At 41.3% G+C, this 27,923-nt stretch overlaps 1 protein-coding gene across 4 annotated transcripts in view; it reads left to right on the top strand.

The window, feature by feature from the left end:
• CDK19 (cyclin dependent kinase 19) overlaps positions 1-27,923 on the top strand; it is a 251,856-nt gene that overhangs the window by 171,597 nt on the left and 52,336 nt on the right. For 3 of the 4 annotated variants that reach the window (XM_040350239.1, XM_040350242.1, XM_040350243.1), the window contains 5 exons: positions 137-280; positions 6,903-6,972; positions 8,991-9,063; positions 16,451-16,548; positions 20,314-20,392. In XM_040350239.1, the coding sequence (XP_040206173.1) occupies positions 137-280; positions 6,903-6,972; positions 8,991-9,063; positions 16,451-16,548; positions 20,314-20,392 (464 nt within the window). Of the gene's footprint in view, positions 1-136; positions 281-6,902; positions 6,973-8,990; positions 9,064-16,450; positions 16,549-20,313; positions 20,393-27,512; positions 27,573-27,923 lie in introns of all 4 variants that reach the window. The other variant, XM_040350240.1, reaches the window with a different exon arrangement.

Genomic DNA, 27,923 nt, shown 5'->3' with positions numbered 1-27,923 from the left:
GAAGGTGCCATGTTATCTAAGCAGATACTTCTGAAAAAGTAACATTTTTATTATATCAAAATATGGTGTTGAATTGTGAGGAGTTGCCGTATACTATGACTGTAAACTAAAGACATATTATTTCTATTTTGAACAGATATTTGGGCTATTGGTTGTATATTTGCTGAGTTGTTAACATCAGAGCCTATTTTTCATTGTCGGCAAGAAGATATAAAAACAAGTAACCCATTCCACCATGATCAGCTGGACCGAATATTCAGTGTGATGGGATTCCCTGCAGGTAAATCATCACTTCCTCTAGGTGTTAGCTTTGGGTGTGGCTGTATTTCCTCAGAAAGAAATATCTATGAAATAATGCATTTTTGAAAGGTTTGTTGGACTTTGAACCACTTACTGCATCTTCTTTATTTGAAGTATTTTTTTTATATTTTTATTATGTATGTTTTGTCTTGACATCTAGTAAAGTAGTGTTTTGCAAGTGTGCGTGTTGTGCAACAAACATACTGCATATCCCCAAAGAACCAGTACTTTAACTTTTATTTAAATACACTGATGTCATCTATCCATTAGCTGTATGAAACTGAGGAGATGCCATGGTGTCTGCTGGTAGCTGCAAGGGAATGCTTTTTGGGTCATTGCCAAGGACAGAGAGTTCATACAATAAATAGCTGTTATATGATAAACCTTACATGGAATGGCAATAGGAAGCCAAATATCAACTGTTGTATTCCCATTCTGTAAGGTGCCATGGCAGATAAAGGCTAACTTCTCTCAAGACAAGAGTAATTAGTAAAATATCAGGGTTTATCTTCTGGACATTTGTTTGTTTTAACAGTGAGCTGCTAAACTAAAATAAATCACCAGCACATTCATTTTCCAGCTGGTGAAATAACTATAATTGCCAAATATTGATTTATGTAGTTCTTGATAAAGCAATGGCGTGCAATGAGGATATTTGCTGGAACTGCCACTAAGAATATTCAGCATCTTGCGTATCTTTTAAATACCTTCTACACCTTACCTCCCAGGTGGCACCACTCCTCTCACCACATTAGTGACATAGCAGCTGGGACATGCAACACTGGGAAGCAGGCATCCAACATACTCTGAAATGTCTAATGTTGAGGGTTTTGCGCTGTAGTTCTAACTGTACAAGATAAAATATCTGGTGCACAGTTTGTGTAAAGCCTCAGTTTCATCTGAATTGCTAATGTACAATCGGCACAAGGGATGCAGTTTACAGGGGCGCTGCGCCCCCATCCATCCGTCCGGCCCCCTAATCTACATGCTGGACGCATTGATTCCAATGTTTTTTTTTCTTCTTTTTGAAGCATGTGATTAGAGCCAGTGGCTCTAATAGGTGACCCAGCCGACTGCGGGGGGGGGGGGGGGGGGGGGTGGGGGCAGGTGACTCCACTGAAGGGGGGGTGGCTGTGGGTGCATTGTTTTCCGCCCACCCCCTCTTTTCAAAAACTAAGGGCTGTCTGGAGCTTTCTTCAATAGAGTTTGACTATGCTTACACTTTCATCCCGGCCGTACTGCATCTTTTATGAATGTCAGAGCATCTCTGAATGGGGGCTGGGCAAGTGATTGATAGCTACACCACTTTCATTCAAACATCCTGTGTCATTCAATCATTCAGAGAAACTGTAGTATGGCTTCTGTGAATGGTGGATCTGCCAGGAAATGCAGGTATAGCCATGCTGTCTTGATAAGAGCTCCTGACAGTCCCTTAGTTGTAATAACCCCTGCCGCATCAGAAAATAGGGGAGAGGGTTAGGAAAGATGAAAATTTCAGAAGAAGAAGAAACAGGCTTACATTTTTTTTACAAGTGATTGGGCTTGCTGAAAAACTTTAGTTTGATCAGAGCTGCAGCACTGATTAGTGTATTCTAACTGCAAAGGAGTCCAGCTGACACCTGCACTGTCAGAATACAATTACACATTGGGGACTGGCTAAATAAAAAATTGTGCCATGTACGGTCAGCTTAAGAAGAGTTCCTTTTGTTTCTCCAAGGCCTCAAAGTCCAGGGTCAAGCCTGGGACTCTATTAAAATAAAGGGGATGCATCTGTTGGTCTTTGCGACCACCAAGTTGCAGGAGATTTTAGACGTTTGGGTTCATTCCTCCTGACATTTGGGTTTATTCCTGCAGACGTTTGGGTACATTCCAGCATTCCTGCAAAGATTAACAGACCTCCACACTGCGGTGAGACAGCTCCTTTCTCTTGTGGTTATAGCAATTATTCCAAAAGACTAAAGATTCTAGGGTTTCTACTCAATGCTTTTTCATAGTTCCCAAAGTGAAAGGTGGCATTCTTAACATACTGGATCTAAAGGTTCTCAACACCTTTTGGATGCAAAAATTCTGTATGGAATCTTTAAAGCAGAACTGAATTTCTGCTGTCACAAACTGCCAACAGGCATTCTCTTTATTGCAGAAGAGACATGCAATGTCCCTTCTGCAATAAAATACACATACCTGCCTGCTTGCTATCGTCTCTGGAATGTAAACTGAGCTGCACATGCCCAGCTCAGTTTGAAGTTACCAACACAGTCCCTGTGTGGTAGGAAGACTGACTCCTTGTGCATGCATGGCCCAAAGACCCACACCCAGCAGAAGATGCCAGAGCTTTCCAGGGACGAGTATTATTGAAGTGAAAAGTACGTTTAGTTCCGCAGAAACTTTTTGGCCTTTATGGACATCAATGATGCCTACTTGCATGTCCCCACCTTTCTGCGTTTTGAAACACGCAACCACCTTTACCAGTTTGTTGCCTTTCCCTTTGGTATATTCACCTTACCTCAGGTCTTCCCCAATGTGCCTAAGCTCTGTGCTTGCTCTGCTTCGCTCTCGAGGCATTCTGATAGTGGGATAATTGGATGACCTCCTACTGAGGGAAATGTGGACACTGACTCAGTCAGTCACTCACCAACAAACTGTTCAAACTCTGCAGAGGTTCAGGTGGATCCTGAACCTCTTGTACTTGGCATTGTAACCAACTTATTGCTTGGAGGATCTAGACCTTCTTTTGGATACTTTGTTTTTAAGGTTTTCTTTTCTCATGAAAAGCTTCAAACTCCTTTCTTTCATGATCAGACGCTACAGTCCAGGAGCCAACCATCCCTCCAATTTTGCATGAGGTTTCTGAGCTTAGAGGTGGCCTTTTTTCAAAGCAGTTACAAATGCCCAATCCTATTGCAGACCATTGTACCTCAACATTATGGCCGCATGGGAAAAGGAGGCTCATTCTCTAGACCATTGCATGTTGCTGACCCTGAAAACCAGGCTTGCCCTGGCCTGGTGGGGCCCTGGAGTTTGGGGAAAAAACCCTTCTGCTCCTTGGTATGAAAAGTTTTTATGACAAATGCCAGCCTGGACACACTCTCAGTGCAGTTTGGTTATCCCTTCAACACTGGACTTCTTCACTGCTAGATTTTCTGACCTGCATTCAGTCAGAACAATGCCTTAGCAGTCGCTTACATTAACCATCAAGGAGGAAACAGAAGTTTCACAACTCAACAAGCCACTAATCAGATTCTAGCTTAATCCCAGGTTCACACTGGGCTGCAGGAATGAAGCCATGCCACTCCCGCTTGTCAGTCCTGATTTCAGCCGCGATTTCAGAGACATCTGTGCAGGTTTCTGCTGTCTTCTCTTACTCACAAGGTTGCTCTGCCCATTGTCATCACCTTTGCAAGGTGAGTGTCTGAGTTAGTGACCTTAACCTGTAAAAAAAACTTTTTTTTCATAGAGGCAAGTTTTGCCTTGAGGTTAAGGTTTTTTTTTTTCCCAAGGTGGTTTCTTACTTTCACCTTAACTAGGACTTTGTGCTCCCATCTCTCTGCCCTTTTCCATGACATTGCACGGTTTGAATCGAACTCTCAGCTACAGCTTTCTTTAGCCAGTCTGACTTTTTTGTCATTCCCAAAGGTCCATGTAGGGGACAGCAATCTTCTTGTTTTGTAAAACAGGGAGTGTAATGGCGCTTGCCAAAGGGAAACTACAATAAGATATAATATATAACAACGTATAAAAACGTATGCGTATTGATCAGTAGTATTCAATCAAAATATGTTCCACTCCTAATTTCCTTGAAGACCCTTCATAACATCCATAATTCAGGTGTGAAGGGTAGGAGTAGTGGATATAATAGATAAAATGGATTTACAATGATACTATGGAAATCATTGATTGAAGTGAATGAACAAATAAAATGTAGACAAAGGCTTCCAGTGATACCACCAAAATAAAGTGCTCAAGTGTTGACGTGAATACAAAATCCCAAATAGGAAGTACTTTGTATAACAATTATTATAGCAAATGAGCCAGTGTGCACAAAGATAAAAAGTGCAAAGTGAATAAATAATGTTAATAAATAGATTTCATGAAGAATATATAGATAAAAATATATATATAGAAAAATGTCATAAATATGTAAAAATAATCCAGTTGATATAGTGTTCAAGTTGACTTCCAAAATTTCATACAAAAAATGTTCAAACGTTGTGTTCCAAACGTGCAAATAAATAAAAAATTAAATAAAGTGAAAAAGAATATAGAGATATTCAAAGTGCATAAATTTCAAAGATTTCCCAGCGGTGAAAAAGTTGTTCAAACCAATGCTCCAATCTACCACACGATCCTCCAGGGTGACTGTGCAGATAGGATAGATAATGCTAGCCTCTCACCTCAATTGCGATCATACAAGCCTGTTGGATAGGGGATGAAACCCAGCAGTACACACTCTGCATACAGGAAGGTTCAGGTAACTCCGATCCTCCACCTCCAAGTTCCTCCAGACACTCTGCTGTCCTTTGCAGGGGGTTCCCCTCGTGCTTCTCTCTCTCCTCCTCCTGTCATCAGTGTGTCTGGAGGAACTTGGAGGTGGAGGATCGGAGTTACCTGAACCTTCCTGTATGCAGAGTGTGTACTGCTGGGTTTCATCCCCTATCCAACAGGCTTGTATGATCGCAATTGAGGTGAGAGGCTAGCATTATCTATCCTATCTGCACAGTCACCCTGGAGGATCGTGTGGTAGATTGGAGCATTGGTTTGAACAACTTTTTCACCGCTGGGAAATCTTTGAAATTTATGCACTTTGAATATCTCTATATTCTTTTTCACTTTATTTAATTTTTTATTTATTTGCACGTTTGGAACACAACGTTTGAACATTTTTTGTATGAAATTTTGGAAGTCAACTTGAACACTATATCAACTGGATTATTTTTACATATTTATGACATTTTTCTATATATATATTTTTATCTATATATTCTTCATGAAATCTATTTATTAACATTATTTATTCACTTTGCACTTTTTATCTTTGTGCACACTGGCTCATTTGCTATAATAATTGTTATACAAAGTACTTCCTATTTGGGATTTTGTATTCACGTCAACACTTGAGCACTTTATTTTGGTGGTATCACTGGAAGCCTTTGTCTACATTTTATTTGTTCATTCACTTCAATCAATGATTTCCATAGTATCATTGTAAATCCATTTTATCTATTATATCCACTACTCCTACCCTTCACACCTGAATTATGGATGTTATGAAGGGTCTTCAAGGAAATTAGGAGTGGAACATATTTTGATTGAATACTACTGATCAATACGCATACGTTTTTATACGTTGTTATATATTATATCTTATTGTAGTTTCCCTTTGGCAAGCGCCATTACACTCCCTGTTTTACATATGCTTGTTGGTGCGTGATCACTGTTTTTAGTAGTGGCTGCTGCCTTTATAGATTTATTTATATTTTATTGTTATTTTACTTAGTTGCCCTGGGTAGATTGGTTTTGCGCATTAGTTCCCCCCCTTTTTACATATTAAATCTTCTTGTTTTACTTTCTACAGGTGGATTTGGCAGCTCATTTTATAGTCTTTATATTCTCTGTCAAGTGCAGTCCACTAGTTCAGTTAGTGCTTTATGGGCTTTTCAGCATCAGGCATCTGTTTCCCAGATTTGCTAGGTTACCACTTATGTCCCGTACACGATCGGAATTTCTGATGGAAAAAGTCAGATGGACTTTTTCCCATCGGATTTTCTGATTGTGTGTAGCCCCATCTGAGATTTTTCATTGGAAATTCAGATGAATTCCATTGGAGTTTAGATATAGAACATGTTCTATTTTTTCCGATGTGATTTGGCCGTGCAAAAGCCAGATCATGTGTATGTGGCATTAGTCTTCTGTTTGCATGTTTGTTTAGATTTACCCAGTGCCAGTGAATGTTCATGCCTCTGGCTTTGGTTGTATGGATCTTCAAGCAGCCCTATAGATGCTATTGAACCACCTCTGTTAATCTGTTGTTGTGCGGGCCTGTTAGCATTTGGTTTGCTGTTTTTGCCCAAATCAAAGATTGAATATCCCAATGTTACTTGAATGAATGAGTGACTTATATAGCGCTACACATGCAAACTGAATCGCCTCTAGGCACTTTTTGCAGCCAGTGTCTTCCTGGCTGGTGCGGTCATTTACTCCGTAGGATCTTGACACGCTTGCTGTGTCACTTGTATGATTAAGAAAACAGTATTTTTTGTACATTATGAGAAATGGGTTAGTCCCCTCTATCCTTCTAACCCACTCCTACTATTGCTTTACCACCAAACTGTAGCACAATGGTACTGGTAGTGGTAGGGATTAGTTTGGGATGTCGTACAGCTTTGTTTGCAAGTGTCCAATCTCCTGAAGGCAACAGTAAGACTAAAATACAAGGAATACCGAATGTACTCCAAGAAGAGGATTTATTGGTAAGTCAAAAATCCTGTTTTATATAGCACTTTTCGTATTTTTAAATGGTCAGCTTTATCTGACGCTATAAAATGTTGATAATATATACTTTCATTTCTATTTGGTTTATTTAAAAAAATATGTTTTTTGTTTAGATAAAGACTGGGAAGATATCAGAAAGATGCCAGAATATCCTACTCTTCAGAAAGATTTCAGGAGAACAACGTAAGACCAGCAATCAGCAAACGAGCCCCCCACAGCCACTCTGATTTAAATGTGACAGTACCACAGTCCCCTCAACAAAGAAATCAGACACACTGCCCATGTAAAACATATTATGTTTTATTAAATAAAATGTGAGAAAACATATAAAACCCGCCTAACCCCTAAAAGCAATTCAAAATTCTGTGTAACTCAAAAAAGAAGCCCTCTGAAATGTAAGTACTACCGTAAGTAAAACTGGTGAATAAACCAACAAGCACATGCAAAAAAGTATATTTCTATCACAGATGTAATAACACTATACATTGATTGCACTTGTAAACACCCAAAAGCTGTTCTGCAGGGGGACCTATCTGGGAAGAACATGGGTTGTATAAATTTTACAGAAATGTATGTAAAAGTAGTACCAACATTGTTCACAAGGATAAACAAGCCCAAATATTGATAATGTGTTCACTAACCACCAACTATATAATAAAACTATGAGCACCCTAACCAATATTCAGCAACAGTTCCAATAAACTATATACCAGACATAATTGGGAACCAATATATTGTATGTCTCTACAGTAATACTAAAACAAAGGCAAAGAAAAAAAAGTGTAAAAATAAACGAATAAGATCCTGTAGAGTCCATACACATATTGCTAAAATGTAGTATTGCGGGCAGCCACACCGAAATGGCAAATGTAAAGAGAGGTAGCACGCCCAACAGGTCAGAAATATATTGCAAGTAAATATTTTTTTTTTTAGACTTTATAAGTTCCAAATGCGACCCTATTTTAACATCCCAACAAATCAGAATCTTTGACAGATAAATTGTATTAGTGATGTTAAGTGCTCATTTACACATGCTCTTCAGAGGGCGTTTCCCAGGCAGTGAGGAGGCGTTTTACCCCTAAAAACACACACCATTGTGCTGCAACCACATGCAATGCAGTAGTAGCACGGCCCCGTTCAGGTGAACGAGATGTACGAAAGCAAATACAATCTTTGCCCACTGGCAATGCAAAGCATCGTGACCACACATGTGAACACCCCTGTCTGCTGCCTTTGCAGCTCAAGGGGGATTGATTGGGCCATGGAAAAAACATAGCTCAGCCACATATTTTTACCTTGCATCTTGTAAACGTGGCCTAAAAATCCCAAAGGTTATCCTATTTTTGAGCCCTGTACAGGCTGCAGATGAGAAACAATAATTTAAACACTGCAGATTAGAAAGATGAATCCTGTATAAGGGTAAAGATGTGAGTCTTGATTTTTAGATCCTCAAAAGAAAAGGTATCCAAGGTGACATCCATATGACAACATGGTAAAAAAAACTGAAATCCAGTGAATATGTACTGAAATGTCAGAGAAATAAATAAGTATACATCAAAACGTGCTAATAGTAAAAATATGCAATTACCTAGCTATATGCATCTAGAATGCAATAATATTAAGTACTAAAGCTTTTAATATTGGCTTCATTATCATCTGTACGTCGATAGCTGTTGCCCTCAACAGTTCTAATGTGGCCTGATGCAGATTTTTTCTGCTTATTTCAAGCCGCTGTTTCATTCAAGTTTGATGTGCCTGAGCAATCCCTGCTTTTATGTAGCGCAGTGTTTACATGCATAAGTCTGCTAATAAAAGCAACACTATTGAATGGTGGACTGGCGCCTCACCAGTCAGAAAGCCTCTTACACCATTATGCAGTACAAATTAGTCATCCAAACAGGCAGATCAATACTACTGCAGTCAACCTGCTTTGTAGTAACTGCAAAATATGCAGAGTTAAAAATAATGTTATCACTATACTTCTAACTGCCAATATTCCTATAAAAATAGTGCCATGTTTTGGCTGTTTTCTGTGGCTGAATTATTGTATCCATAGTCAAAAAGTATTCTGAATGTAATATGCGGGATGCACAACAGAACTGCAGATTGATTATGTTTGGATGTCTTAAGGGCAATTGCTATGTGTATGGTACTTATAGCAAAAGGTACATCACTTTGTTTCTGCCTATAATGTTTTACAGATATGCTAACAGCAGCCTGATAAAGTATATGGAGAAGCACAAGGTTAAACCTGACAGTAAGGTTTTTCTTTTGGTAAGTGAATGATGCAGAAGAAAAAAACTCAAATGTTTTGGTATAAAATTGTTTGCCATATAACATCATTTGGTAAAGTAGTTGAAAGAGGTATACATTTTCAATGTTCCGTGAACTATGTCACCATTCAGATTTTCAGTGAAAAGTAAATCTGAATTGGCTGTTAGTGAAGGTTATTTATTTATTTTTTGGATAGAAACTTCTGTTTTGAGTCTTTTGAAAGAGACAGACTTGTACTTTGAAGTTTGCCTAGTGGTATAGTTTACACCCAAAAAGGTTTTATTGGAAACAGTGCACAAATAGAATAGCAATTATAAAAACTCAGTTGTAACCCTTATCCAAAACTATTGGCCCCGAATCCAATGGTTTAGGAGCCATCACTGTAATTTAATACTATGGTCCCAAATCCAGTGGTTTAGGAGACATTGCCCTAATCCAGTACTATGGTCCCCAATCCATTGGCGTAGAAGTCATTACGTTCATTTAATACTATAGTCCCCAATCCAGTGGTTTAGGAGCCATTGTCTTAAGCCAATACTATGGTTCCCAACAGTGGTGGCTGGTGCTCAACATTTTTGCGGGAGGGGGGTGCAAAGAAGGGGGGTGCAAAGAAACTGAAAAATTCTGAAGAATACTGAAACAAAAACATCAAGTGCAGCCACTGTGCCCATCAAGTGCAGCCACTGTGCCCATCAAGTGCAGCCACTGTGCCCATCAAGTGCAGCCACTGTGCCCATCAAGTGCAGCCACTGTGCCCATCAAGTGCAGCCACTGTGCCCATCAAGTGCAGCCACTGTGCCCATGATATGCAGCCACTGTGGCCATCATATGCAGCCCCTGTGGCCATCGATTGCAGCTACTGTGCTCATCATATCCAGCCACTGTGCCCCGCCCGCCTACTCGCTGTCTGACCGGCACTTACCCCATCTTGGTGGCGTGTCAAGCAGCGGGTGACGGCAGCGAGCTGTGGGACAGGTAGCGTGGTTCAGGCGATGGCTCCTGTGTCCTCCGTGCATCTCTTCTTCGCTTCTGCTAGCTGGTCAATGGGATCACCTATCATTCAGCCAATCAGGTGACCGGTATTAGACCCTCGCCTCCTGATTGGCGGAGAGGCAGTTCGGTGTTAGAAAAGCAAATATTAATTTGCTTTTCTAACATGCCTGGGTGGACTGCAAGCGCAATGCTCTGCTCCCCATTCAGTGATTTAGGAGCCCTTGATTTAGGAGTCCATTCTCCTTGTTTTTCTGTTTGCTGTTGCAACACCTATAGCACTTACAATATAAACAATTTAATTGACAGGATATCATATGTATTTCATTTTATTAAATATTTAGAAGTATTATGTTTAATAATATCATATATTTGTTTTTGTTTTTGTTACATTCTTTGACTCAGTATCATGCAGGGCTGGTGCAAGGATTTTTGACACCCTAGGCGAAACATAATTTTTCCGCCCCACTCCTGACTCCACCCACTTTGCCCTGCCCATGTATACCCCCACCTTTTTAATGAAGCGCCCATCGCATGCAGCCTCACCAGCGCCCATCACATGCAGCCTCACCAGCGCCCATCAAATGCAGCCTTACCAGCACCCATCAAATGCAGATTACCAGCGTCCATCAACTGCAGCCTCACCAGCGCCCATCAATGCAGCCTACCAGTACCCATCAATTAATGTTTGCCTGCTTCCATTAATTCTGGAGTCGTGATGCAGACACAGTCCTTCGCCGCCGCGCCTCTGACACTATGTGCGAACCGAGCAGGGGCTGCCTGCTGATGCTGAGACTTAGTTGCTTGCTGCAGAGAAAAGAGAGTAGAAACACCAGTGGCAGAGCCACTAGGTGGCTGCCTAGTTTGCCTAGTGGTAGCACTGGCCCTGCTGTCATGTTATCCTTGAGTTTGGCACACTAACTCTAGATCTCGAGTCCAGATATATATGTCCTAAAAGATGATATAGCTATGTAACTATGTATTCATTCAACAAATAACTTAATCACACAAACACTTGTGCATTTGGCAACATACCTAGTCAAACTAATTTTTCACAAACTTTAAAACACATAGATTTTAATTTCTGTAGAAATATTTGTTGTTTTGTTGTGTTTAGATAACAATGGTTGTTCTGTGCATATTTAGCTTGACAGGTAACAGTATATTCACTGAGAGCGGCTCTGTGCTTCAGTTTCATTAGATTGCTGTGTCAGAACCATTAAGTCTCAGCATGGTTTACATTGTCATGCAGAATGTGCTTACATGCACATGTTCTAAAACTAAGTGCACTATTGTCTAAGATTCTTTATCCATTTACTCTACGTTTCCCAGAAATCATACACTTTTCCAATAATCATATAGCAAGTACTGCTAAAGAGGAAATTAGAAGTATATTTTATACCTTGATTAATTATTCAGCTCCACATTTGGAGCTTTGAATATAACTAATAAATCATTGATCCACAAAAACATTGCAGATTGGAATATCTCAGATTTTATTTAGAAAAAAGTAAGGCTAAGTATGCTTCATATTTATGCAAGACTTGTGATGCCTGTCTTTAAAGGGGTTGTAAAGGTTTGTTTTTTATTTTCTAAATAGGTTCCTTTAACTGCTTGCCGACCAGCCGCCGCAGTTATACAGCGGCAGGTCGGCTCTGTTGGGCGAGATGATGTAGATCTACGTCATCTCGCTGAGCAGCCAATAGGAAAAATATGTAGAAGAATACGTATCGGCCTAAACTGAGGAAAAATATTTTTTTTTATATATTTTTGGAGGATATTTATTATAGCAAAAAGTAAAAAATATTCATTTTTTTCAAAATTGTCGCTCTATTTTTGTTTATAGCGCAAAAACTAAAAACCGCAGAGGTAATTAAATACCACCAAAAGAAAGCTCTATTTGTGGGAAAAAAATGACGCCAATTTTGTTTGTCAGTTAAAGCGACGCAGTGCCGAATCGCAAAAAGTGGCCTGGTCTTTGACCAGTAATATGGTTCGGGGCTGAAGTGGTTAAGCTAGTGCATTGTTGGTTCACTTATCTTTTCCTTCGATTTCCCTTCTAAATGTTTTTTTCTTTGTTTTCTTTGTCTGAATTTCTCACTTCCTGTTTCTCCTCAGTAAGCTGTTCTGACTGATTTTCCACCGCTCGGATGATGGTGGAAAGCTTACTGAGGAGGAACAGGAAGTGAGAAATGCAGACAAAGAAAAAAAACATTTAGAAGGGAAATCGAAGGAAAAGGTAAGTGAACCAACAATGCACTAGCTTGAAGGAACCTATATAGAAAATAAAAAACAAACCTTTACAACCCCTTTAAGGCTGCACCATTGTAGGATGTGTGTAAATCACAAAAACATGCACAAAAAGGTACACTAAAGTATTTGCAGAATCTGAACAAATAGTAACAGCACTTTAATGCAAGCCCTCATTCACGTTTGTATAAATTAAGAAGATTCGAGAATAATGGTCCCTGTCTAGTGCAGAACCTACCTTTAGATATGTGTAGAATTTAGGTTCCTGAAAATTACAAACACTGGCTAGTGAAGGAGATTGTTTCTTGTGTTCAACGATGCTGGCTTCAATTTATGTTTTTCTTGGGCTCTAGGGAAGGTGGGGAAAGGGTGGCTTTCAATCGCTTCCTAAGTGTAGCTTCAAAGTGGTATTAAACCCAAAAGCTAAAAAAAATTATATTGCAGCTTATTATTTCTTAGATGTGATGACCGCAGTCATATTATTTTTTAGTCTTTCTTCTATTTTCATCTGGTGATTCAGCTAGTAAGTTTTTCAAAAGAACAAGCTCTCTAGCACAGTGGTCTTAAACCCTTTTCTCAGGGCCCACTAACAGGCCCACTAACAGGGTTGATGACCACTGCTCTAGCAGAATGTATTAGTTACAGAGATGAGACAAACCATTTAACACTAGCAAGGGTGCTTACAATGATCAAAGAAAAAAATTACCTCCCTATGGGAGAAAAAACACTGCACTAACACAATCGAAATACGTGAGAATAACCCAAAATTGATATAGGAAAAAAAAATGTATATATAAATAAATATATGAGTGAAGCTGCCAGTACCGATTACCTAGAAACCGCAAGTAAATAAACAATATATAAAAATAAGGTACAGCGCTGTAAAGAGAAATCATAAAGTGATGATATGATAATAGTATAATGTGAACAAACGTGGTGACACGGTTGCAAAATTAAAGGATTATAGAAAAGTCCATAAATAGTGATTCATAATAGAGTGTGCTTCATATCATGAAAAGGGGTTAAAAGAATGAAGTAAATAAATCCTCCGTGATCAGAAAAACGTGATGACGTACGACTGCAAGGCCACACCTATGCGTTTCGTCATAAAAGACGTAGTCGGGGATAGGCTGCCTATCCCCGACGCCGTCTTTTATGACGAAACGCATAGGTGTGGCCTTGCAGTCGTACGTCATCACGTTTTTCTGATCACGGAGGATCACAGTAACGGAGCCCAGCCAACAGGGGACGGGCCCGAGGAGACGACGCATCTCGATGCACATATTTACATATCGCACATGTTTGGCAACTAAACTGTAAGTGCAATCTGTATAGCACATTAAAACCTTTTTAGCAGTATTACGCTATGGGTTTCTTTTCTTTTATCATTTCATGAGTCACATGAAGCATATATTTGCTTTGGAGAAAGTTGTTTGGAGTCAAATCCTGTACACTTTGAAGCCAGTCTGCTTGGGAAGACTTTAACTATCCCTATGTCTGCTTAGACCGCTGTAATGACGGTCACCGATCTGCGGTAAGGAGACTACATCTCACTCACTGGGTGGTCCCTTGGTGGAAGAAGATTTATTTACTTCATTCTTTTAACCCATTTTCATGATATGAAGCACACTCTATTATGAATCACTATTTATGGACTTTTCTATAATCCTTTAATTTTGCAACCGTGTCACCACGTTTGTTCACATTATACTATTATCATATCATCACTTTATGATTTCGCTTTACAGCGCTGTACCTTATTTTTATATATTGCTTTCAATGATCAATTTGTAGTTATTTACTTACAACCTGTATCCCAAAAGGAAAGAAAACAGTTTGCTGTAACTGTTTATAAAGTATTAGCTGGAGTTGACCTTCAATTTGTTAGTGTAATTGAATCTGCTAGCCAACACTGTCCTCCCCCCAGACTGACAATGCTGCTCTTTAAACATGCCCCCTTGTGCTCATTCATCCAGAGTGGGGACATTCTAATACAGAAATGTGTTACTGGCCAGATCATCAGGTGAAAACAGGAAAAAAGTGTAAGAAAAAGAAAACTGATCCAGCCACCACATCTAATTATTGGTAAGCTGCAATATATAACATTTTTGATTTTTGAAGTTAGTACCGGGCGCCCTCTTCCTCCTGTGGCCAGACCGGCAACATAGCTGGAAAAATAAGGCTGCTTGTTTTAGACACAAGCATATTCCCAAGATATGCAGTGGCAAGAGAAATTCAGAGGGTAAGAGACCACCCCACCCCCCCACCGCTTCTCTCAAGAAAGGTGCTTGGAGCCAAGACAAGCAGCCATCTCATTCCTAGCTATACCGTATTTATTCGAGTATAACGCGCACCCGTGTATAACGCGCACCCCTAATTTTCAATTAAAAATCGGTGTAAAATCATTGTAATTGCCAAAAATCATTTATGTCCAGCCATGCCCCCTGTATGTCCAGCCGTGCCCCCTGTATGTCCAGCCGTGCCCCCTGTATGTCCAGCCGTGCCCCCTGTATGTCCAGCCATGCCCCCTGTATGTGTCCAGCCGTGCCCCCTGTATGTGTCCAGCCGTGCCCCCTGTGTGTCCAGCCGTGCCCCCTGTATGTGTCCAGCCGTGCCCCCTGTATGTGTCCAGCCGTGCCCCCTGTATGTGTCCAGCCGTGCCCCCTGTATGTGTCCAGCAGTGCCCCCTGTATGTGTCCAGCCGTGCCCCCTTACCTTTAATCACGCGGCGCGCGGGAACATTACAGACAGCGTTCGTTTGAACAGCTGTTTTCCCTGCCACGCATAGTCACTCCCCCTCGTTCGCGATTGGACAGATCCGTCCAAGGGGGAGTGTCTACGCGCGGCAGGGAAAACAGCTATTCAAACGAAAGCTGTCTAATGTTCCCCCGCGCCGCGTGATTAACGTTGTAGCGGCGTTTGTGGCTTCGGTGGCGGCGGCGGTAGCAGCGGCGTGTGCGGCGGCGGTAGCAGCGGCGTGTGCGGCGGCGGTAGCGGCGGGGGGGGAAAAAGTCCTCGAGTATAACGCGCACCCAAACTTTGAACTTTTTTTTGGGTATAAAATTTTGCGCGTTATACTCGAATAAATACGGTAATTTTGGATTAGCCAATGGGGGGTTGTGCTTAGTTCAAACGTATAGCTGCATTTAGGAACCACCCAGTGTGAATTGTGCCTAAAAAGAGAAATAATACAATTACTAATAACAAGAAGTTTGTAAACAAAGAACGCTTTTAGTGCTAGTTTACACTTGCTTCAAAACAAGGCTTCAGACAGGCTTTGTTAAAGCTCTCTGAACGCCAGTCGAAGCCCCTGTCACTAAATAAAATGGTCAGCTTACAATGCTGTTTACACATTGCTTTTGCTTGATGCTTTGGTGGGGCTTCAATGAGCCTTTGGTGGGGCTTTGATGAGGCTTTGGTGAGGCTTCATGGGACTTCGATGAGGATTCGGTGGAGCTTCAGTGGGGCTTCAAGCGAGCTTTGCCATTAACTTCTATGGGGGCTTTGAAGATGCTTTGAAGAACTAAAGCGACACGGGGTATATTTTTTGGAGTGAAGGCAAAGCAAAGCAAAAGCAAGGTGTAAACATTTTATTTAGTGACAGGAGCTTTGACTAGTGTTCATAGAGCTTTAACAAAGCTTGTCCGAAGCCTTGATTTGAAGCAAGTGTAAACTAGCCCTTAATGTGTTTTGAAGCTGAAGCTAGTATGAATGAACTTTCCTTTGGCTGCGCTTCAAAAATTATACCCCATGTAGCTTTAGTGGTGTTTCAAAGTGTCTTCAAAGCCTCCATAGAAGTCTATGGCAAAGCTTGCTTAAAGTCTCATCAAAGCCTTACGAAGCCCCACCAAATGCCCATCAAAGCTTCATCAAAGCCCCACCAAAGGCTCATCAAAGCCCCACTGAAGCATCAAACAAAAGCAATGTGTAAACAGCATTATAAGCTAACCATTTTATTTAGTGACAGGGGCTTTGACTGGCGTTCAGAGAGCTTTAACAAAGCATGTCCGAAGCCATGTTTTGAAGCAAGTGTAAACTAGCCCTTAAAGCTTATCCTTTTGTAAAAGCAAATTTTGTTGCTGTGACCTGTGAGCTTCATTAATGGGGCTAATAATTTGAATAATTCTATGACCTTTGATCCATACAGCTTCAAAAACTTCTTACCATGGACCCAACAAAAAGGATAACTTCAGATCAGTCTTTACAAGATCTCTACTTTCAGGAGGATCCTCTGCCTACATCTGAGTATGTTTCTTTATTTGCTGTATCATGCACTTTCAACATTTGTGTAAAAAAAATAAAAAAATAATAATAATATTTCACATACCGGTATATTGTAAAGCCTTCACTTTTGCATTGTTATCTCTTCATTAATGTTCTGAATCTTGTGAGCTTTGCTGCCTGCTTTACTCTTACGTAATTCGGCTTGCAAAATGCAGCATCGTGCCATTGACATTGAGGATGACATTGAAACTCTCTCCTTGTAAAAGCAATCATGTCAGAAAACCTGGTACAGCATAAGATAAGAGGGCACAAATATATTGCATATTACTGAAAATAACATGTCTGTCTTGAAAGAAAAAAAAAATCCTTATATATGCCTCTATCTTATACTGTATATGAATGTATGTACCCAAAGCTGCTCGGAAATACACATATGTAGATCTTTGCATAACATTTTTGTAATACTACTTGGTACACACTTCAATAAAAACAGAAAATAGAATAGAGATGCTTACTGAAAGCATAACTTACCAGCTGGTAGATATTACTATACCTGGAAACTTCTCATTCCCAAGAATGGAGGCTGAGCGGTGGGTGTGGCAAAATTGCAGTAGAAATGAAAGGAGCTCAAAACTTGAGCCAACGTACAGATTGCAGGGATCAGAAGTATCTAATGTACAGAGTTCAGATGTCAGGGGTATGTAACTTACCTAATGCATGGGTCCAGGGTGGGTAACCTACAAAGTTCACAGAGTGAAGGGTTCAGATGTATGTAATGTACACAGTTTAGGAGTGGGAAGTAAATACAGCCCTGCCCATAGCACCCCCCTTAGATTATTTTCACCACCACCCTCTTACCCCCCAGAAAGAAGGCAATTGTGCTGCAAGTTTCATATTGCTTTGCTAAGCTTTTACTAGACTTGCGAGGCTTCACAAGTTTGTTGCACAATTGCAGCAAGTCCACATTGCATGACTCCAAATCAACTTTCTTAGCAAAGACTCTGCAAGTCTGCTGCAAGTTCTGGCTCAGTTATGTTGTGCAATAGTCATCCCACCACAGGGGTCACTGTGGCTGATTTTTCATGCTGTAGACTTGCAGAGCTCTTGCTGTAGACTCCCCATTGCAACTTTGCTCTTGCTAGAGACTTGCCACACAGAATCAAAAAGTGTCAACTAGAACTTGTGCTTCAAATGCTCTGCAAGTGTACAATTTGCCAGTGAAAATGTGCAGCAAGTTAAAAGACTGACAATTCAACATTGCCACAAATTTGTGGCAAGTTATCCTTGCTCTCTGGGTACACATAGACAAAGCAGTACCACCTATGCACATGCATACACACTGCATACAATATAAATACATACAAACTGCATAAAACCTACATGCACACTGCGTACACATGCATACATACACATGCGTATGTATGCATGTTTATTTATGAATACGGCATACATACAAATGCATACCCATTGCATACATAAACAAACACTTTACCTCGCTAGTGGTATTGTTTCCCCGTGTCCCTGTTCCTGCCCTGTTAGTATCAAAATGTCAGAATAGTATGAACGCCCCTAAAATTACCCTTTTCTTGGAAAGCAGTGGAAGGCTTGAGATGAAGGGGGTTAAAGTTTACATGGGCAGGGCAATGGAGGTGAGGGGTTAATATACAAGTCACCTGGAGACAGCATTGGATCTAACGTGTAGGAGACAGGGAGGGTCTAAAAGTTTTTTTTTTACACATGACCCATTTCAAAAATTTTGAATTAAGAGTGATGGGAGTAGGTAAATTATGTTTGCATTTGAAGCCATCATGCTATTTTTTGTTAGCAATTTACTTTTCTTTCTGTATAGGGTTTCGAGTTATCCATTAAAAACAATAATTCCAGCCATTAATTATTACAGGCAGCAGTTTAAGTGATAAATGGGAAAAGAAAAAGATGAAATAATACAAAAATTCTCCTGCGCTCTGGTGTTTTTGTCATGGGGTAATGTAGTCCAAGCGTAAGATAAAATCACAGGTCTTGCAGCCCTCCTCTGAACCATGGACGGAAAAGAAACAGATGACCAGAAAGTCATTCATTTTCAGATAGAAAATGACCGTATTTATCGGCATATAACACGCACAGGTGTATAACACACACCTTCATTTTAAGAGGAAAGTTTCAGGAAAAAAATAAATTTTAAATAAAGAACTTTAAAGCAAAATAAGGGTCAGTGTCCATGAATGCAGCCTGATCATTGCCCATCCTCAGTGTCAGGTCTCTGATGTGAGGCAGAGTGGCAGAGAGGGCGCCCCTTGTGGCTAAGTGCAGCGCTCCCCTGGGAGTGATACAGGGGATACAGTGCCCAAAGGTGCACGGGTTGCCAGTAGTGCTGCAACAGGCTGGTAAGCAGAATGTAGCTGGGGTGTGCTGGGTAGTGATGTCAGTAGCCATGCAAGAAGAAGTCCTGAGTAGGCGTATGCAGAATAAACCAGGAGCAGGGTTCGCAGCCAGGCCAGAGGTCATATACCGGGAGACAGTCCAAGAGCAAACAGGAGCAAGCTGGGTCATAAACAGTGGGCAGTGGATCGAAGAATAGTCAGCCAAGCCAAGGTCAGAGCGAGGAAATAATCGGGATCACAGGTCAAGCCAAAAGCAGAGGTCAAGCCATGAGTTACAAGGTAAACAGACACAGGAATCTGACGACAATCCAGCAATTTGGGTCAGACAGTGGCAGCCTTTTATAGGCCAGCAGGGGGATCCACCTGTCACATGATGTGCCTCTGGCGGCCATTTCTTCTACTGGCAAGATTGCCAGTACTTCCACGGCCATTTCCCTGACAGCCTTCGGCCATTTCTTCTACTGGCAAGATTGCCAGTACTTCCACGGCCATTTCCCTGACACAGCCTTTGGCCATTTCTTCTACTGGCAAGATTGCCAGTACTTCCACGGCCATTTCCCTGACACTCAGCCTCACAATTGCCCATCAATGCAGCTTGATCAATACCCATCTGCAGCCTTGCCATTTCCCATCAATGCATCTTAATAAATGCCCATCTGTAGCCTCACGATTGCCCATCAATGCAGCTGGATTAATGCCCATCTGTAGCCTTCCCATTGTCATGAATGCAGCCTGATCAATGCCCATCTCAGGAAGGGGGGCGGGATGAGCACCGTCAGATTACATACACAGAGGCAGCTGAAATTGCAGTATCGGCGTATAACATGCACACATTATTTGCAACCGATTTGCAGAGTGAAAAAGTGAGTGTTATACGCCAATAAATACAGTCAGTGTTTCTAAACCCACAAATGCAAACATTTATTATTTTACAATTTACCAATCCTTCAGTGTGGTGGCTGCATTCATTTTCATCATTTTTTTTTTATTTGGGCTTTTTCCTTTTTACTGGTGACCCACCCAAGAAGGTTGAACGTGAACTGCATCACCTTCTCTTGCATCCCGTTCACCTACCGAGATCTTCAAGTAGTGCATGAAGGTGTGATTAGATCCAGGGTAACAAGGGTGCAGGCAGGTGACTTCTTCAAGTTTTGGAAATAAGAAATTTACAAATTAATATTGGAGAAGAAGGTACAGAAGAAGGTAGTTTGTAGACTGCATGTTGGTGACTTTAGGTCAAGGAAGGTAGGGTTATGGGTGGATGACTCCAGGTTTGGGGACTTTCAAAATACACATTATGTCAAACAGATAGTTTCCATTAATGCTGATATCACAACAGTTTCAGGAGTTTGTGTTAGAAATTCATTTTTTATCAATTGTTTATTAAACTGCTTGGTGTTATCAGTGTATTTGCAGGGTGCCAGATACCATATCCAAAACGTGAATTTTTAAATGAAGATGAGCCAGAAGAAAAGGCTGAAAAGGTATAAAATATTTACTATCAGACATAAACGTTTGCTACATTTTATATTGTCTTATTTTTTATGAAATACTTTCTGCCAAAGTCTTAGATAGTTTTTATAATAAAAACAACATCGTTCGGAATTTAAAGGATAAGTTCACTTTAAAATAAATAAATGCAAATTTCTTTGCAGGAAAAAAAAAACCTGAATTTATTATTTATTTTTTGGAGCCTGGAAAGCATGGCACGAGCAATTAGCAGATCGCTGGTGCCATGCAGGTCTCCTGCAGACCTGTCAGTGTATCTGTGTGCCTGTACATCCGTATGGGCAAGCAGATACACTGACAGTAAAAATCAATGAACTGCCGCGGCACTCCAGAGAGTCGTGGTAGCTCATTGAGAACTGCAAGCCGATATCCACAAAGGATGTCGGGACTTGTAGTTCATTCATACACAGAGCTGTGTTTAATGAATGACACGGCCATGTGGGCAAATCCCTGCAGGGCCGTGGTGATTTCAAAAAGTAACAGGAACTTCACCTCGTACTGCTGTCACAGGGAGTGGGGAGGATCGGGCAGTGGCTGCAGCATTGGGAACATATTAAATGTTCCACCCTAAAAATGGGTGGAACATGTAACAAATTCCCAAAAGTGAACTTATCCTTTTAAGCTTGTAAACTGTCAGGTTACTTAGAAGAAAAATAACTTTGTATTCTTGCTGAAAAGTAAACTTAATCAGACAGATATCTTGTAAAAGCCAACATGTTTCAATAGAGTTGCACCCACTTCATCATGGCTTAATAGAATACAATGCAGGTTAAACTTATTCTAATGCATTGGTTGTAAATGTATGATGTATTCTACAACTTATGTATAGGAACACTGAGCTTAGCTGTATTCCAGCCAGTGAGGGCAGCTTCCATATTTTTGTCCTAACTTGTTCCTAGTAAACTTGTCAGATGGCAGTTTAGTAACAAAAGGAAATCTTCAAGGTTGTAGAGCTGCTAAAAGACTGGCTGCAGAGAAATTCAAGTGATTTTTCAGGTAGGCATTGACCGTTACCACTAATTAAAGAGATGGTTTTCCTAATCGTACATCACAAGACACAGTAACTTGGTGATACTATACTGGGTTATACTGTCCCCTGCAGGTGAATTGGACGCTTGCAAGCAAAGCTGTAGGGACAGTCAAGTATAACCCCTCCCACTGCCAGCATGCCTTTTGTTTTTTTTGCTAGTGTCCTTGGAAGAACACACGTCTTCTCTCTGCTCTGAGAGGAACAACCATTTCCTTTTATTATTTTTTTCTTCAAAACTCTTCTATCAAGATTCCTAGCTGTTCCATATCCACAGTTGCTTTCTTTTGCAGCTTTCTGGGTTATGTGACTCATCAGTTTAGCCCTGGGGGACTCTATCTCCATCTCTCCAGACAGCATATGCAGGACCAGCTTGTAATGTTGCTTCGGGCAGTGGATCCTGTGAGACGCTTACCTTAGTTCATGCTGCAACGTGTTGCGTTAGCTATAGGATGCTATACAGGTCAAGGTCTATGGCTCATCTGCCCGTGGCATTCTTTCCCTGAAGACCCCTTAGGGGGTATGCCCCTCAGAAGGTCGAAGACTGGGATACCCCATGGGGGCTGCTGTTTCACACCCAGCCCACCATTTGTAACTATCTAAAGGCTTGTCCATATTCCCCGGAGCCCTTCACCCATGTGTTTCCTATTTTTTCTGGAGGTTAAGGTTTCTAGAGGTGGAGGTTAACGTATGAAGCTGTGACACTTTAAACAGATGTCTGATGACCATGGCGCCTCATTTTGTCGCACACCCCATATGTGCATTGCTTTTAGCACTGCAACATTTTTTGTACAACACTGTACTGATTAAATAAAAATTGTACGTTCTGGTATCGTACCAGAAGAATTTTCTGGTTTGCCACTTTCACATGAACTGTCGAGATCGGTTCTCGGAAGCTGTGTACTAATGATCAGATTCTCGTACCATCACTACAAAAACTGAATTTTTCTGCCAATTTTCTGATCGTGTATACTAGGCATTATTGTGTTGCATGTGCCTTGCATGGGCTGTGTGGGTGGTTGTCCCCCTTCTTCCCTCTTAAGGCTGCGCCATTGTCTGGCACATGTTCCCCTCTGCAGTTCTCGCTATATAGAGCTATTGCTGGCTTCCCATGGGACCTACTCAGTGACATCATCTTAATTTATAATAATAAACCAGTAAACCCTGCGCTCAGCTATACCATAAAACCCCAGCTGCTGGTGACACAACATTCCCTAGTGTAGTGTATAAATATCGAAAACACAAATGAGCCAGTGCTGGTTTATTTGTGTTTTTTCACAGTTAATCCTTACCTCTCCGTAATGGTCTATGAGGAACCCCTTGTATTTAATATTTCATTGTGTACTTTTGGTACATCAGACTTTTTAACCCATCCTTTTTTCAAGTTACATAGTTGGTCAGATTGAAAAAAAGTCCATTGAGTTCAGCCAATAAAAATAAAAATAAATCATACAAAAAAAAAACAGCAAAGCGTGATCCATCCAATTTGCTACATCAGGGGAAAAAATACTTCCTGATTCCCCAAGAGGCAATCGGATATTACCTGGATCAACTTTACCTATAAATGTTAGTACCAAGTTATATTATGTACACTTAGCAAAGAATCCAGGCCTTTTGTAAAGCAATCTACTGAGCCAACCAGAACCACCTCTCGAGGGAGTTTATTCCTGCAATGCAATGGTCTTTGACTAGCCCTTTTTGGTAATTTCTCACTAGTACTGTTGTACAGCCTATGGTGACCTTTATTCACAGATGGCTATTAACCCCTCCTGCTCTATATTGGGTCCCTGAGTACCCTTTGTTGGTAATGTCTCACTGTCTGTTTGTTCAGCGACCTAGGGGGACCTAGTCACGCATCACCGTTACACCCTGTTGCTCTTTGGTGGTTCAGAGCTTCAAAACTCAGAGCTTAAAAATCTTTTTACCTTGGAGGAATTTTTGGCAAAAAGTTTGAGAGTTAAGAAATTTGATTATTTTCAGATCTACAACTCATGAAACATTGGTGTGATCAGAAAGCTGTGGATTTAACAACAATTATTTTTAGAAATGGCACAGATGTTCAATTATTGATTGAATTTCAGATAAGCACACATGAATGTCACCGGGGAAGAGCAAAGGGTGGTCACCAGGGCACAGCCCAGGGAGTCTGTAGTAGTGTTTAGTTACCTCCACATGCAGAGCAGCGCAGGAAAGCTTCTGTAACATGTCTCTTCTGGCACGCTAATCCTCCACATTCAGTATGCTTCCCTGCGCCACTCTGCAGGACAACTAAACAACAGATTGGTTTAAAAAATGTGCAACATCAGCTGGCACCACATCAATAGCCAGTAATGAGGGAAACACAATGTTTCTCCGTCTGTACACACTTCTCTTATTCCACGCTGCCCTCTGCAGTTATGTCACAGGAACCAGGACTATAGGGGAGGCATCAGGTATCAGTGCGCCCCGGGAATACTTCCTATCAGTGTGCACTTAAACCACCATTGTAACATACATCTGCCACAATATTTAAATGCAGAGGAACCCTGGTTTAGAAACCGTGGTCTAACATTATACAATTTGTGTAGCAGTTTAGTGACCTGGTCATGCATGATTGTTGACCCCTGCAGCTCTGAAATCAGTTTCTACAATGACAGCCTATTCTGTATTTAACAAAAAGACAAGAAAGACTATTATTGCTGGATCATTATCGACGTCTTCAAAACCAAGAAAAAATACAATAACAGAAAGAATGATTATAATACCAGCCATGTCCCTTTTAACAAGCATTTATTGTACAAATAATAAAAATCATACAGGTATACCTATCACCATTAAAACCAAAATCTCATTCCATGCCAGCCCTGTGCTTTGTTCCAGGCATAGAAACTTGGCAGGTGGGCCTCTTTTGTCAGTGTCTTGACTCCGGAGAATAACCTTCACTTTGAGGTGTTCTGAAATTCTGTTTCGGGTGAGGGATGGTGGATGTGGACCTTCTAGTTTTCAGGTTCAGTTATGAAATGAACAGGTTTGCCTTCAGATCCAGGGATCATCTAGCCTTCACAGTGCATTCTCTGGTGCTTCCGTTGGATCAATTCTACCTGATCTAAGCGTTTCTCCTCTTATACTCCTTCGACTGCTCTGCAGAATCAAGTCAGAGGGTATTCCAGTGATACTCTTTCCACCAAACTAGCCAAGGAGGACTTGGTACTAGGACCTTGTTCAGGTTTCTGAGGGACTGTCTGTGGGCTTTCCTGGATTTTCTGCCTTTTGCCTCGTACACAAGACCAGTTTTCCTGTGGGGAAAACTGCCATGACAGCTTTTGGCCGGGAAAACCGGCCATGTGTATGCTCCATAGCAGTTTTCCCGACAGGAAAACCGGCGGGAATCCCGGCGGGAAAAATGAGAACATTTGTCTATGGGGAAAGCCTGCAGTGGAGCATACACACAGCCGGGTTTCCTGACCAAAGCTCTCATGGCAGTTTTCCTGCCAGGAAAACCGGCTGTGTGTAGGGGGAAAAAGCTACCGAGCAGGTTCTCGGTTTTCCCGGCTGACTTTTTACTCCTGGGAAAACCGATCGTGTGTACAAGGCATTTAGGATGGTTTCTCATCCTGGTTTTGGGCTAATTTACAAACTTGTACTTATATATCCATGTGCAGGCAATCCCATTCAAGTCTACTGGAATGCAGCAAGGACACAGGCATTTTTGTGGGGCCCTTTATACCGGGTATTGTTCACATTGTTATTCCTGTATTTTTACCAAAGGGTGTGCAGGATCTTGCCCTGTTTTCTGTTGGTTCTTCTGGACCACCCATTGAATTTATCAAGGATAATATACTATCTATCCTTACTCGCAAGGGTGCCTGTTTTGTCGATTTTACGAGGCAAGTTCTAACTTGGTATCCTTCTTTATTAAGGATTCATTTTTCATGTGCTTCAGATGGACAAGGTTGTTTGGAGGCCAAGGCCTCTCTTTCTCCTAAGGTGTTTTTTTGTCATTTCAAGCCTGTCATCTGGACGGTTGGTCATTCCTTTTACCTTGTGCTTGTTAAGTCCCAGCTGACACTCAGGCAGCTCTGCAAGCTCTGTTGAGCCAGCTCTGTTGGCTTTGTTTGTACCCACCCCTCATTTGGATTGCTTTTGGATGTCCGAGTAGTATAATGCTGCGTACACACGATCGGAATTTCCGACAACAAAACCATGTTTTTTTTCTGACAGAATGTTGGCTCAAACTTGTGTTGCATACACACAGTCACACAAATTCCGAACGTCAAGAACACTGTCACATACAACACTACGACGAGCTGAGAAAAATGAAGTTCAATGATTCTGAGCATGCGTCGAATTGATTCCGAGCATACGTAGGATTTTTGTGCATTGGAATTGCATACAGACGATTGGAATTTCGGACAAGAACTTTTGTTATCAGAAAAATTGAGAACCAGCTCTCAAACATTTGTTGTCGGAAATTCCAACACCAAATGTCCGATGGAGCGTACACACGATCGGACTATTCGACCAAAGGCTCACATCGAACATTTGTTGTCGGAAATTCCGATCGTGTGTACACGGCATTACTGATGCCGCGTACACACGGTCGTTTTTCGGCATGAAAAAAATGTCATTTTTCAGCATGTCCAAAAAACGACGCTTTTCCAACTTCATCATTAAAAACGACGTTGCCCACACACCATCGTTTTTGAAAAATGATGAACAAAGTGCGGTGACGTACAACACGTACGACGGCACTCTGAAGGGGAAGTTCTATTCGCCTTTGGGCTGCTTTTAGCTGATTCCTTATTAGTAAAAGACGATTTGTGCTTTTTTGTCTGTTACAGCGTGATGAATGTGCTTACTCCATTATGAATGGTAGTTTTACCAGAACGAGCGCTCCCGTCTCATAACTCGCTTCTGGGCATGCGCGGGTTTAAAACGTTGTTTTAGCCCACACACGATCATTTTTTACAAGCCGAAAAACTACATTTTAAGAAGCCAAAAAATGATGTGAAGCCCACACATGATCATTTTAAATGACGTTTTTAAAAATTTCGTATTTTTTTCATGCCGAAAAACGACCGTGTGTACGCGGCATAAGTTCCTGTGCCCTGTGATGAGCCATTAAGAAAATTAGATTTGTTTTACTTACCTGTAAAATCTATTTCATTGAGTACATCACAGGACACAGGTCCCTGCACTCTGTTTCTATTTGCCACTGACCCAATGGATGCGATCTAAGCAGCTTCACTGAGCATGTGTTCGCCATTTTCCTTTTCTGGAAACTTAAGGCTTTCTTCACCATACAGCACAGCAATCCCCAGACACCTACCTGGGTGCTACAGCCTACATTGCCTGCCACAGAAGGCTTAAAGTGGTAGTAAATTTGTAGGGGGAAAAAAATACTTTCTCCCTGCAAGGTAAAGGCATAATGTGCCAGTATGCATTGCATGCTATCACATTATGAAAGACTTTCCTTGAAACAAAGCCCTCTAACGGCGCGCTATCACTGCTGCAGAGGCTTCCAGGTTTGCAGGCTGCGGCCGCTTGAATGGACGGGCCGCAATAACGTCACTCACAGCCGCAGCACAGAACTCTGAAGGAACGGCACAGGTATAACATCACTGGCTGCCAACCAGGCGAATATCTCCTCAAACGGTGCAGGTTTAGGAGACATTCATTTAACCTACAGTTAAGCGTTATTATAAGCTTACCTGTAGGTAAAAATTTAAATCCTGGGTTTACAACCACTCTAAAGCAGTATTAAACCACAAATAAAACAGTTTGCGGCTCTTTCTAAAGGGTTAGCTGGAGATTGGTTTCGTTATTGCGTCTAAATATGCTAGTTCATCTAACTCCCCTCCCCCCAGATTAGCAATGCTGCTGTCCAAAAGTGCCCCTGCGCTCCTTCATCCAGATTGAAGGCACTCTAATACAGATAGTGTATTACTAGCCAGATCATCAGATGAAAACAGAGGTAAAGAAAAGCTCCCCAAAAAAGAAAACAAATACAGCCACTAATGATTGGTAAACTGCAATATAATACATTTTTGTTTTTGGGTTTAATACCACTGTAACCCTTCCCTCTCCAGCAGCAGAGGTCGAAAGTACACCTTGGGGGACATAACACATGGCAGGTGACAAATGCAAAGGTAAGGGGACAGATGACCTTGCTAACTCTGACTCACCACATGGTACTGGGGAAGTGGGGGCCCTAGTACCAGCAACTGCTCCTCTGAAAAATCTCCTGATTCAACCACTGACAATCGTTCACTGCAGGTTATCCTCTCTGAGTATCTTATACAGCGCCTTCTCCAGGAAGACGTTGTATGACAAAACGCCTAGGGTTGGGCAAGGATGCTGACATCACCGTGCAAGCTAGGATTGTACTCGCGGCTCGCGGGATTGTGTAGCAGCCGGAGACAATCTGCAACAATTCTAAGCGCTGATTCCCTAGTGTCGGGCTGGACGCTTGAACCATGTGAGTGTTTTTATCTTTTATA

This window comes from Rana temporaria, chromosome 4, assembly GCF_905171775.1.
Source record: "Rana temporaria chromosome 4, aRanTem1.1, whole genome shotgun sequence".
NCBI lineage: Eukaryota > Metazoa > Chordata > Amphibia > Anura > Ranidae > Rana > Rana temporaria.
This window is presented reverse-complemented; position numbering and strand designations above follow the sequence as displayed.